General features: G+C 40.5%; 1 protein-coding gene across 1 annotated transcript in view; it reads left to right on the top strand.

The window, feature by feature from the left end:
* The first annotated feature begins 1412 nt into the window (after window positions 1-1412).
* rab2a (RAB2A, member RAS oncogene family) overlaps window positions 1413-13789 on the top strand; it is a 54091-nt gene continuing 41714 nt past the window's right edge. Inside the window, exon 1 of the mRNA XM_084369239.1 lies at window positions 1413-1615. Within this exon, the coding sequence (XP_084225365.1) occupies window positions 1570-1615 (46 nt within the window). The 5' untranslated portion in view covers window positions 1413-1569. The remainder of the gene's footprint in view (window positions 1616-13789) is intronic.

Raw genomic sequence — 13789 nt, 5'->3', positions numbered from 1 at the left:
AAAAGGGTTGCGTCTGTCAAAGGTGCAAAATAGCGCGTCTGCATTCAGTTAGTATGTTTGCAGCAATGAATATGCAACATGGGGCGTTTACACGCAATTGTGCGTGTTGTGGGTGGAGAAAATGTAAATATATTAATTTAGCACACGCAAAGTGATTTATCAAACCGGAAAGCAATTTTCTCATAGAAACTGCGTCTATATTTAACACGTCTCAAAGGGAGGTGCAAACGGTTTGTATGCGTAATTGCGCACACATATCTGCCGTTATTGTTGCAAGGAGTCGCCGAAACAATGGAAGGAGACGCCGAGAACGCATTTTTCACCCTCGTGTGAACATTTTTGGGATGAATGAGGAAACTATCATTAGAACATATCGCCTATCCAGCCTTGCCATTTTGGAGCTGTTGGAGGAACTCGGAGCCAGCTACGAGAAAGAGTCACGCAATACCTGCAATAACAAAATTCCTTGCAAGTTAGTATTATATTTATATTATTATACGCCAATTTTTCTTTTGTTCTTCTTCTGATGTCTTGGTATCTCCTTTTCACTTCATCCACTGTTCGCCTGTTTTTTCCAACAGCATTAACTTTTTCACCGATTTTCTCCCACACAGCGTTCCTTTGCGCAACCAATGAGGGTCCGCCATGGAAATGTCATCAGGATGAAACATATCCTGCTTTCGATCACCAGTGGCCTACCTCTAGTGGAACACACCAGCAGGATCAATTTATTGTCTTCCCAAGGGAATTATTGGTAATAATAAAACTATATGGTGCAATGACAGCTTCATCCTTTAAAATACTTATTCAGACTAAACCTTCTACCACAGAGAAGAACAGGATAGTGTTGTATACATTAAATGACATTAGTATCATGAAATGAAACTAGAGATGTAGACTGAAAGGCTGACGTAGATATGATCATCTGACACAGGTACAACAACACAAAAGCCATAAACTATGTCCCAGTCTCAGATATATCTGATGTGATACGAAGCTGTTAACTACTGTTGAAGATTTTCTAAGAGCTCCAGATCTGTGCAGTGGCTCATTCACAATTACGATGTTACTGTTCAAGCTGCAGAACTCGGTCATATGATTGCATTGCTTTTTAAACATTTTTTAAAATCTTTTGTAATTTCAGCTGTCATGTTGTCGATGCAGTGGACACTGAAGCCACCGCGGGCCGCCAAAGTGCGTTCAGACTTGTCTTATGACAGTTTCCCAATAATTTAATGACTATTTGTTTTATGTTTTCTGTCTGAGATGATAAGCACTGTGTTTTTAAATGTGAAATGTAAAATCAACTGACTCTAACACATTTCTGTCAGGCAGAACAGTGAGTAGAGACATATGAAGTTTCCGAGGAGACCTGAACACATCATCCTGTAGCGTGGCGAGGGCGGGCCGTGTGACGTAGTAGTGAGGCTCTGGCTGTTTATTGTTCCTTTTTCAGCACCGACAGAGAAAAGCAGGCTCTCAAGCTGTCAACTACCCTTTTCACACGGTTCACGGTTGGTTTAACGAAGGTGTAACGGTCGAGACAGCTGACTGCACAAACCAGGGGCCATGGCGTACGCGTACCTCTTCAAATATATCATCATCGGAGACACGGGTAAGCTGCAGTAAGCGCCAGCTCGACTGCCACTTAGCAATCAGCTAGCTGTTAGCGGGTAGCTAGCGCTGGATTTCCGCAGTGTTGGATAGTCCAATGACGTGGAAAAGGCAGAGACGCAAGCGGTGGGGATGACAGCTCATATTCCACACTGTTCACATGTTTAGACAAGATTTTTTTTAAATTAAATTAAATAAAAAAAACCTGACCGTGCCATAAACGTATACAGGCACCCCAACATAAGTTGCTCCTACAATACGTTGGCGGAGCAGTTGTTGACACTCACAGAGAGATGTTGGGCCTTTTGTCCGTTTGCGTCGAGGGTGGGGGTGTTAGCCACAGCCTGCTAGTCCAGCTGACTGCCTAGCTAGCATTAGCTGATCTAAATATTTAGCAAATAGCTGTCACGGCAGCAAATTAACAGTACACGAGATCTTGTTACATTAAACAGGTAATCATACTGTTCATTTATTTAAGTCGTGGATGTGAAATAACACAGTAATCATCAGGTTAGCTTCTTCTCACAGGAGGCCAGAACGTCAAGCTATAATATTCCTTAAAATGGCGTAGAGCACTTGTTAATACTCACCAAATGTCTGTTGCAGGACTTGGACTCGTTGGCTTTCCTCTTCTGTTTTTCTTTTTTAACAAGATTGTAGGATTTTCTGTCGTTTGTGTAGAAAACCAGCAGAACAGTCCTCATTGTTTTCAACTGTTTACTGTCAGCTGGCTGAACCGATGATGGGCCTGCTCAGTTATCATGCAGTATGGCAGCAGGTGCATTTGTAATACTGCTCTGTTAGTGATGTAGTACCAGTGTTAGAGAAACTGAAAGTATTACCAGCAGACACCTGCTTTAGAGTGAGAAATGTGTTCGTTTAATCAGTACAGGAAACCAAAGACTGGGGCCAAATATACAGCCAAGACCCAAACAGGTGTGAAATGATCCTAATAGTTCCTATGATTTTTTTTATTCAGGACTTTGTTTACATCAGACTCTTCCTGTGGTTGGCCGAGAGCTTACTACAGTGTTATTGCGAAACAGGTTCATGTTCTGCCTGCTGTTGTTGTTCATCTCCAGTAGTGAGTGATGATGAGACCTGCAGCCAAGCTCTGAGCTTCATTACATGTACATCTACACCAGAAATAGGCTGTAAAGTCCCCCGGGCGGTGCTCACATTTAAAACGGTGTTTATTTTTCTCACCAAGTTGTGTGTGATGAGGGCGTTTGATGGGTTTCACAGAATCTACAGCAAAATGAGACCACACTAATGATCATTGCAACACCAAGTTTTTGTTTCAGAGTTATTAACTACCCCTATACATGTTTGATAATGTGACATGGGTAAAAAATATTATAAAATGTTTTAGTATCGATGACATGATCCATTTCAGAATCGCCTTTATGTTATATATACATATATATATGTTATTTTTCACAAAGACTATTTTAATTTCAGAGCTGATGTCTTCTGTTGTACTGGTTTACATGTTATTTTGTGAACGTCCTGTATATTATCATTATCACGAGAAGCAGGTAATTAGTTGTTATTGATATCAGCTGGGAAAAAAACACATCGTCCCAACTCTCCTGTACTGGCAACATGTTTACCTTGTGTCATATGTTGAATGGAAAGAAAAAGGAGAATAAAAGAAAGGAGAGACAGAACTTTGTTCTGATGTACAGCTGGAAACAGTGGCACAGTACAGGTGACGGGGATTCTGATATTGCCTGGGGAATAGAGCTACAACGATTAATTGATCAGTTGATTAGTTGTCATCTATTAGATCAATCATCAACTATTTCGATAATTGATTCATCAAGTTGAAATTAAGTCAAAACTCTGATTCCATCTTCTTAAATGTGAATATTTTCTGGTTTCTTTAGTCCTCTATGAAAGTAAACTGAATATCTTTGGGTCGTGGCCCAAAGAAAACATTTGAGGATTTCATCTTGGGCTTTGGAAAACATTGATTGACATTTTTCACATCTTCTGACATTTTTCAGATCAAAGAACTAATTAGTTAATCCAGAAATTAATCAACAATGAAAAAAAATTGTTAGTTGCTGCCCTGGCATTTCCATTGGCACTGTCGGCAGCACTAAGTCAAACCATGCTGCGTGTGCCAAGTTGTGCTGTTTATTCTTAAAGCTTTTAAATAACTAAATAATGAGGGACATTTATTGTATTCTCGGTGCATCCTCGATGATCTATATCAATTATAATTATAAATTATAAATGCACATGGCTACTTTTTCATCATTTACATTCCCCTTTTATTCAGAAAGTCCTTCCAACAACCAGACTACAGCAGTCTACACAATAAAAGCTGCATCTTTATAATACGTTATATATATATATATATATATATATAGCCATGTGCAGTGACATAGATCTTGAGGATGCCATACACTGAGATGCATCGAGAATCGCTTTGCATTCGAATGGGTGTTTTTGATGATCCAACACTATGTGTCTGGCCATACCCAGACTCCCATTGAATCAAGGGACACATCAATGTACATTGAGATATACTGTAACTGAAAAGTAAGTCTGAAAAAGCACGATAGATAAAAGAGAAACAATTTGTCACAGCTGTAACAGAATCTTTCCAGTTACAGTCCAGATCAGATTAATTTCTTTCAAAGGGGAATAAACCGTCCATGTCTCAACAAATTCAAAGACTTTTCAGTCTTTCAGTTCCCAGAGCTGCAGGCCTAAACATCGGAAGTTTTGTTGGAGGATGTTTGCTGATACTGGATCATGTGATTTCTGTCAAAGAGACGGACATCTGGTTGACATTACACATGGAGATGATAAACTCACACGATATTAGGAAAGGAAACTAGCCTCAGAGTGTGCTTACATTCATGATTCTGTGTTATGACTATTCATGATGAGAGCTGCTTCTGTTGATGAATTGTGTTTGTTTGCTAAGAGTAATTCAAGCCGGAAAAAGTAGTCAGTCAGGTTCTGGTAAACATTGGACTAGTCCCCTAATTTGATGAAATCCTGCCTCATATTGAAGACCATGAGCTAGAGAAGGAGACTTAATTTGACAGGTTTTCTTTTTTCCAAATGTTAAAGTGAGTTGACACTATTCAGAAAAAAGTTTTTTCTGTTAATGTTTTTTGTTAAGTCTAGAAAATGGTACTGGGTTAATGAATGTTACTAGTGTTATAGTTTACTAATAATTTACTATAAAGGAATTATTTTATCATTGTTCCGTCATATATGTTAGCATCAGTAAACAGAATTATTGTTTTTCTTGAAAGACCCTTTTGAGAGGAAAGGGCTCTGAAACACAGCCTCTATATAACGCATTATCTGCCATGAAACTAGTTCATTTCACCAATATTTTGTCATGATACGCTAGTGCTATTCCCCTCTGAGTCCGGGCTTGTCTGTTATCAACACCCGGGGTCAAACTAGCAGTAGCAGCTACAGGTAAACAAGCCGGCTGTCGCGGGTGCGCGCAGCTCAGAGATGACATCATCCAGGTCAGAGGTAGTAGGTCAACCTACAGACCCCGGATGTTGATAACAGACAAGCCTGGACTCAGAGGGGAATAGCACTAGCGTATCATCACAAAATATTGGTGAAATGAACTAGTTTCGCGACAGATAATGCTCATAGAGGCTGCGCTTCAGTGCCCCGAACACTCGCAACATATGGATATACGCGGCGCTCCACTGGATCTAATTTCGTCCGAACGACACCAAATGACACCAAAGTTATCTGGGTGAGTAAATCATCGTATTTTATGCTAGAAATAAGGTCCAGGTTGTAAAAAACGGTAGTTCCCCTTTAAGTAATTTCTTTTATTTTGTATCTATTTTTATTCAGCCATAATTTTGCATCCCTACATTATAATCTAACCTGTCAGGTCCTAATCTCGACATCTTGCAGGCAGATGGAAATTCACTGTTTGTTACTTTATCCAGCCAGGTGTTCGGCCCTTTATTATGTAAGGGATAATGCCCGACAAGGTGTCCATTATCAGGAATAAATGGATGACATGGAGGCACGTGTCGGACTGTTGGCTCCGCAAAGTCCATTAATTCCTGATTATGGACACTTCAAAGGGCATTTACCTGCTTATACCATGGTCACCTTCCAAAGAAAAAAACATTAAGATAATTTGCATGTATTTTTGTGTTTTGCAATCAAAATATAACGTTTTTCACAAGCAGTAACTTAGTTTCCCTGGCAACACCTGAAAGACTAATAGCTGAAACAGTCATTACAATCCCATAAGGTTATTATGCAAAGGAAACATTGTTCACTACTCCAGTAAATAGGACGGACCTTAGATATGACTTAGCAACAGGACATAAACTAGTCCGCTCAGCTCAGAACTGCTTGGAGATCCAGAGGTGTCCATATATCAAAAGTTAATTCACACCTCCCAGCCAATCATGTGTCGTGTATTCACCCAGACCATGGTATAACTGAGGCTATTCATGGACTACTGTAGTTTGAAGTGTTTTAGTTGGTTTGTCTTTTGTACCCTATTAACTACCATGATGAGTCCAAATACACCAATATCTCCCATTTAACAAGACCAGTAGCTTTGTCCAGAAAAACCTGAGCTCTGGTATCCAAACTGGTCAATCTGTGTAGCAAGAGATGCATTTCAAAAATCAGTTGTTTTCAAGATTCTGTCAGAAAAACCGGGCTCCCATGTGACATGCTGTACACATAGGCTGTCGTGATTTCTGCTAGTTAGTGGTCCCACAAGACCAGTTGGAGGAAGATTCTATCATTTGACTCATCCACTTGGCTTAGATATGTGATCAGTCTCACCATTGCACTCAGGGAATGAGGAAGAAAAGGAAGGGTGTTCTTTTTAAAAAGATTTTAATTTAATTTGCTGTGGTTTTGTATTTAAAGTTGTATTTATTTCCTGCCGGTGCTCTACCTAAAATTCCTAAATAAAGCTTTTAGGTAAAATTGATGATGTCTCTTTAAGGCCCCTGTCGTGAGAAGTCCGGTTTGCTCTGATTGGTCAGCTCTCACAGGCCTGAGCTGGCGCCGGCCAGTATATTTGCATGTCGGCTCTTCTGGTGTTTTTGCAACCGAAGTAGTGCTGGGGACGTGACTTAGGGCGATAATTGTATAGTTGTGACATCACAACCTTACAAATGTCCTGACAGCTAGTTTGAAGGCACGGTTTCTGAATATATTTATTTATATATTAATATGACACCCAGACCTGCTTTTTTTTAAAAAGACATGGAAATGTCACTTTCAGCACTATGAAATCTTGATCTTAAATGTATTTTTGAGACTGAAAATTGAGGTACTACAAGGCTGCAGTCTCCTGATGATGGCCACGGGGACAGCTGTCATTAGGCAGCTCCAGTATAGTGGCTAGAGGTGGCTACAGAGGATAGTTCAAATGGGCAGACTTCCTGTCAGATTCCTCAGCAGGGATTGCAGTGAAATCTACCTTGCTAAGCTTGATGTTACTGCTGCAAGTGAGTAGAGGCCCACTGGCCTGAGCACTTTAACACATGCAGCACAAGTTGTTAGTGGAAAGACATAAATGGGGTAAAACCATTAGGAAAAACCGTTAGAATTAGTCTTTTATTGATGCCTCATTCTTTTAATTGATAAGGCTAGATTATTCTCATTGACTCTCCACCCTGAAAGCCTCATCTAAAAAGGGCTCTGTCTCTTAATTCACCACTGTGATTTAAGGCACAAAGAGACACACCTGATTAGGGCTGCCCGATAAATCGAATTGTCATCGTCATCGCGATATGAACATGTGCGATAAACACATCGCAAAAGACTGCCTGACACGCGATGAATAAGAAAAATCATTTTGTTTACATGCGGCATGCATGCACCGTGAGCATGCTAACATTTAGCCTATCAGACGGAGCCCTGGATACAAGGGCCAATCAGATGAAGCCCCAGCTAGCCGTTAGCTACCCTGACAAAATTAATCGGCATCAGTTTGGTGGTGATTGCCAGGTTATGATGGCTGAGGGAGGAGAGAAAAGCGATGAAAATGGTCGACGAAGAACAGCACTTCTGCTATATGGAGTTATTTTGGATTCAGGAGAGACGACGTTGTAACGTGGGCTGGTGAAGGGGAAGGTGATGGTCCACTTTAGTGCGGCAACGCCGGGTAGCTCCGGTTACTCAAGAGACGGCATGCAACATTGGGGGTTTCCGCACGGCACTTTTATTCATAACACTGGCCATGCCAGGTCTCTAAGGCACTAATGTTACAGGCATCCGTGCAAACGGACACACCGAGGTTCTTCTACCGACAGTTTACAAAATAAAAACACATTAAAAGGGAAGTCTTCGCTCTGTTAGCAGTATCCTTTCTCATGAGGAGCGGAAGTACACCTGCTCTTCTTCATTGTACAGGTTACATTACCCATTAAACAAAAGGAGGCGCCACCTAGTGGCGCTACATTAAATACCTCTGACTGTTACAACGTGTTACAAAGACAGGTACTGTGTAAGCACATCAGCACATCTTCAGCACATCAGGGAATGTGGTACATGTCTGAAACCTAACAAAGTTAACATGCTGGTTTTCTTGGCCAAGAACTTGTGTTAAGGGAATAACTAAGGTTGTAACTTGACCTAAAGGGTAGATATTTTTTCCTGATTTTATTTTCTCTTGATTTAGTGGGCTGGCCCTACTCTATTTCAGTTCATACTATAGATCTCTGCACCTTGTTAGGCAGAGTCAAGGGCCTTGATGACTGTGATGAGAGACATTACAGTTAATATAAAGTGCCATGTTTAATTTATATTTATTTAATTATGTAAGTTGTTTCCCCCTGGATTTTTTTTATTTATTTCAACTCTGCATGGTAAGAGATGTTTTGTTGAGTTTACAAGAAATTAGTTTAAAGGGAGCAGGGGAAATTAAACTTTAATTTCATATAATTATAATGTCTTATTTAAATTAATGTTCTGCTTAATTGGTTGGGTATTCATGTGCAGTTTGTTCGATAAAAGCATATTCAAAATAATTTATTTCATTCTTTATTCAGTGGGCATTGGCTATTCAGTGTTTCGGGTCTATGTTAGCTGTCTACATATTAATGCGGAAACACTATTATTAACTGTATAGTTAATAATATGCAAACTTCAATATTTGTTTATTTATCGCAAGTTATATCGTCATCGCAATATTGAAAAGTGTTGTCGCACATCGCAGATTTTCCTCATATCGTGCAGGCCTACACCTGATCCAACAAAAGGAATTGGTTCTTGTGTTAAAGGGTAACTACCATTTTTTACACATTAAGGGCTGTTTACAGGTCTTGTGGAGTACTACTACATGTGTGAAAAAAGCAGTACAAAGCCTTTTGTGGCTCCAGAGAAAGCTGCATGTCATCTGATAGATTGCCTCCAGTGATGTCATTCAGTGGTTGAGTTGTGGGTAATGTAGTGTAGTCCACTGGTCTGGCATTGCACTCTTATATCACTGTTGAACTCATTATGGACATTTTTAAAACAAATGATTGATACAGTAGATCCAGAGAAATCACCTTTTTTTATTCCACACATTCCTCTTCCTTTTTCAAAACCTGGCGCTTACATTACCAGGGTTTATCCTGCACATTACTTTTGGAACACAATATAATCATTCCACGTCTTCATCAGTTTTTTTAACATGCAATGACCGCAGTTGTCCATCGCGGCGCTGTCACTGTGCCTGTCCATGTCCACATCCCAGCATGGAAGCAGAGGAAGGAAATAAACAAAGAAATCTCATCCAGTCCGAAGAGCTTTCGGTGTCAGGCTGTGTCCTGATATTTGAACAGGTGCCGTGGTGGACTGACCGTCTGCCACACTGGGACAAATCCTGGTGGGCCGCCTCATTTTGTTGAACCGGTGAGACGCTTTTGCTTACACCAGCCCATCTTAACTCTCAAAGGCCCTACCTTTTTATCGATCATTATCATATAACCAGGTTAAAAGATCCACACGCGTCAACCTCTAATGTAGCGTTCAAGCTAGCAGCTATATATTCTACTTTCCCTGGTTGTACTTCCCTAATATGGCCACCAACTGTTTGGCCATCATGATTACAAAACGACCCCACTGAAAGACAAGTTGGTATTGGCCTATTATTTGATGCATATTGATGTGTTTTACAAGTTTCCTTTTCAGTGCCTAATGAAAAGTGTCCTGTAATACAAGGTAGACTTTCCAAACTTTCCCTTCCAAAAACCCGACTTAATGTCAGAATCACCTGTCATTATAAGACAAGCAACCAGCAAGTACTACAGTGCTGAAGCTAGTGGGCTATGCTATGTCCTTTAGAGTCTGTAAGCCTCTAAGTATTAATAAAGGCTACGTATGAATAAATCCAAATAATGCAATCTTACTGAAAAATTCTGTCGGAACATCCATATGGCCCTGAAGTCACTTTTTTTCCCCCATTCGTTCATGTTAATGAAACAACAAAAATATAATAATGATGATCATGATAATATGATAATAATAACAACAGTAATGAATTGTGATTCTACATCAAATGTTAGATGTTGGTCAATATTGCGTATCTCTGTAGTCTGCCCATATCATGCTATCATCAACCAATCCAACTTTGCTACTTTAAAAGGGATAGTTCACATTTCTTGCACTTCAGCTGTAAATTAGTATATTTTTAATTTGATATATTTTATTTAAAGAACCACCAGAACACACTTAAATGTAATGTACTTACTGAAAGGACTAATTTTGCCATCTTTTTGAGTTGTTATAAACTGATTAGCCAAAAGTATCTGACATTGAGGTTAATCGGCATGGGTTAAAATGTTATGAAAATGACCAACCAAGGGGCGCCGTTTAGCTCAGTTGGTAGAGCTGGCGTCCCATGTACAGAGGCTTTATCCTCGCTGCAGTGGCCCTGGGTTAGAGTCCCGGCCTGGGGCCCCCAGCTGCCCCTCGCCTCCCCCCTCCACCATCCTGCCCCCCGCCATGTCCTGATCCGTTCTATCAACAAAGCCACATAAAGGCCAAAAATATGCTTAAAAAAAATAAAAAATGACCAATCAAAAATTTTTACCATCTACCACCACCACCGTATTTGGTCCCAGGAAAAACCCTGAATACCCACAATGCAACTTAGCCACTGAGTGACATCACTAAAGGAAATTATCAGATTACATGCAGCTCCTTCTGGAGCCATAAAAGGCTTTATAGTACTACTTTTCACATACAGGGGGTTTAACCCTTTAATTGTATTGATTACCATTATATTGACTTTCATTTCATTTTTACTTCTACATAGGGATGGCAGTGACAGTCAATTGGTTGGTCAGCTTACCATTTTAGTACCTCGACAAATGGATGGATTACTTTAAAATTCTGTTTAGACATTTAAAGGTGAATCATTTTGGTGACCCTTGGCCTATGGCTACTCAGTTTATGTCTACTGCAGGTCATAATTTCAGTGTATTGAATACATTGTTTCATAATAAAATGTTATGTAATGAGTATGTGATACTCGCAACATTCTCGATTGTACTGTGTGTTAAGTGCTTATTAGCAAATCTGAGCATGCTAAAATGCGAAACTGTGGTAGTGACCTGCTATACCTGGTAAATGTAAGCATTTTAAATGGTCAATATTAGTATGTCACACACAGTGTGTAGATTAATATTTGCAGTGGAGTGGATGGAAGCAGGACGTTGGTCAGTGCTTACCAGTCCATGTCTATTGAATCACATGTTTGCTCAGCCAGAGCAGCTAAATTAATCACCTGTCAATCATCAGTTTGCCGTTTGCTTCTGCTATGAACCACAGGTGTAATGCTGTTACCTGTTGGCTGGAAATATGAAGTCGTGCTATGTTACAATGATCTGTTAATTAGATTAGATAGACCTTATTTACCCCACAACGGGGAAACTAACTTGGTACAACAGCTCAAGATGCTACAAGTACAGGAAAAAGAGTCAGACAAATGCACATAAAGTTAAATAGAAAATAAATAGTGAGTGGACAGTGATTGTTCAGGTAGTGCTTGAGTTACACAGTCTGATGGGCTGTGGGAATTGTATTGTGACTCAATTCTGTAATTGGAAACATGATGCAAAAAGAAGCTAAATTGTTGGTTGTTTCTCCATGTTAGCCTTGGTAGTAGAAGAGTGTGTAAGCTGCTGTCTGTTGACTGCACACACACTGTAACTGTGATGGAGGTGACCATATAGCTGCCGTTCTCATGATCCCTACATCTCTTACCATCATCATCATCATCAACATCACAATCCCTGTCCAGCAACGCTGCTGCCTGGCAATGGTAACCCTTGGAAACCATGAAGGAGTTAGATCATATCCCTCTTTCTCCTTCCTGCCATCTCATTAGCATCATTCTCCTCTCCTCTGACCCACCCTAACATGTTGTATACTTAAATGGGCTCCCTAACCTAACTCTTATAGCCCCTCCTTAGTTCACACAGAGATTCGAGACACACAAAGGCTATCCTATACGCAGCCTTTGTTTGTTCACTGAACCAAGCAGCTGCGAAACCAAAATGACGGTACACATCATATTATCATTATGTTTATACTCATATGGATGCTGTTATACTGTGTTGTGATTGAGATCCTGGCCCACCAAACATCCTGGAAAATTACAAATTTATGTTTTTCGCTCTAAATTACATAATTATATAATCGCCATCAGTAAACGGGACACTGTCTGACTCTTTCACTCACTGGGAGGGAGGCTGTTTTCTGGGGGAAAGTTCACTGAAGTCTCGGTCGGGAGGGCTGACCGTCACCATGAGACAGTAGCTACAACAACACAATAGTGAAGGAGACAAACACAGGAGGACAGACAGGATGACAGACACTTCTCCACGTATAACTGTGGTATTTTTTTCCTCATACAAGTTGCCAAAGACACGACCAGTTACTATGTTACTTTTGTTTGTTCCTGTAACGTTGCTTTGTTGGACATTTCTCTTTTATTTGTTGAGTGAAGGATCTGTTTAGCTGTCAGACTGTGAACACCATCAGATCGGCTCCGTGCCGCCGGCTCTCCTCTGCTGCACCTCTGACTAGGGTTGTCACAATACTAAAATTTTCAACTCGATACCGATACTTAGGAAAATATTCGATACTCGATACCATTTTCGATACCACAAGGATAAAAAAAAAGACCCCAAAATTTAAAAGAAATACTTTTATTAACGAGAAAAATGCAAAAATAACCTCTGTTACAACATGTAACAATTAACAGAACCACACGTTAAATATTCTGGGGACTTGGCATCATATTTTCGTTGTTGGTCTAACACAGATGGTAGAGTCGGCTGTGTGTGTTGCTGTTTGGTTGCAGGTCGAGTTTTCTCTGCTTCATTCTGGGACTTTAACAGAGAAAATAACACTTTTCAGTCACCAACATCTATGTAAACTTAGTATACTGACACTGTGTCTATTAACGTAATATGGGCATGCCCGATTCATTTTACGTTGTTTATAATCATTAACGTGACGTCAGCCTTTAATCGCTAGCTGCGGCTAATGGCTAATAATAACACGGCCAACATTAATGTGGGCCACCGGCCACGATAACATCAGTAATAAGTTTGAAACGAAAGACACTAACTTGTCGAAATTCACTGTAAAGGCCAGGGTGTCGGTCCTTAAGATGTTTCGCGAAGTTGGAAGTATTACTTGACTTGGTCGCCACCGCCTTGTAGCACTGTTTGCACACAGGCTTATCCACGTCCTTCGGCTTTCGGTGCTCGTTAGACTCGAAGGCAAAATACCTCCAAACACTTTTCCCTCTTTCATTTTCAACCAAAACTGGTCGATTTGGCCCTCCTGCAGCAGCACTGGCCATGCTCTGTTGTTATTGTGCACGTCACGGTGAGGGGGAGGGAGCTGCTGCTGTGTGTGTGTGAAGGCAGAGAGGGAGAAGGACGCAGCGTCGGCGGCCGGGGGGGGGGGGGGGGGGGGGTATCGATACTTTTGAAAATGAGTATCGTATCCGGATACAACATTTTAGTATCGATACTTTTTTGAATTTCGATACTTTTGACAACCCTACCTCTGACGCTACCTCTGACACTAGCTCTGACACTACCTCTAGCCGTTTTTATACTGGACAGCAACCGCCAATTTGGCTGTCCTTTTTGCTGCTAGGTCCGCGAATTTAGACAGACCGCGTTATATTGGG

This window comes from Pagrus pagrus, assembly GCF_965226575.1.
Source record: "Pagrus pagrus genome assembly, chromosome: 12".
In the NCBI taxonomy this organism is placed as follows: domain Eukaryota; kingdom Metazoa; phylum Chordata; class Actinopteri; order Spariformes; family Sparidae; genus Pagrus; species Pagrus pagrus.
This window is presented reverse-complemented; position numbering and strand designations above follow the sequence as displayed.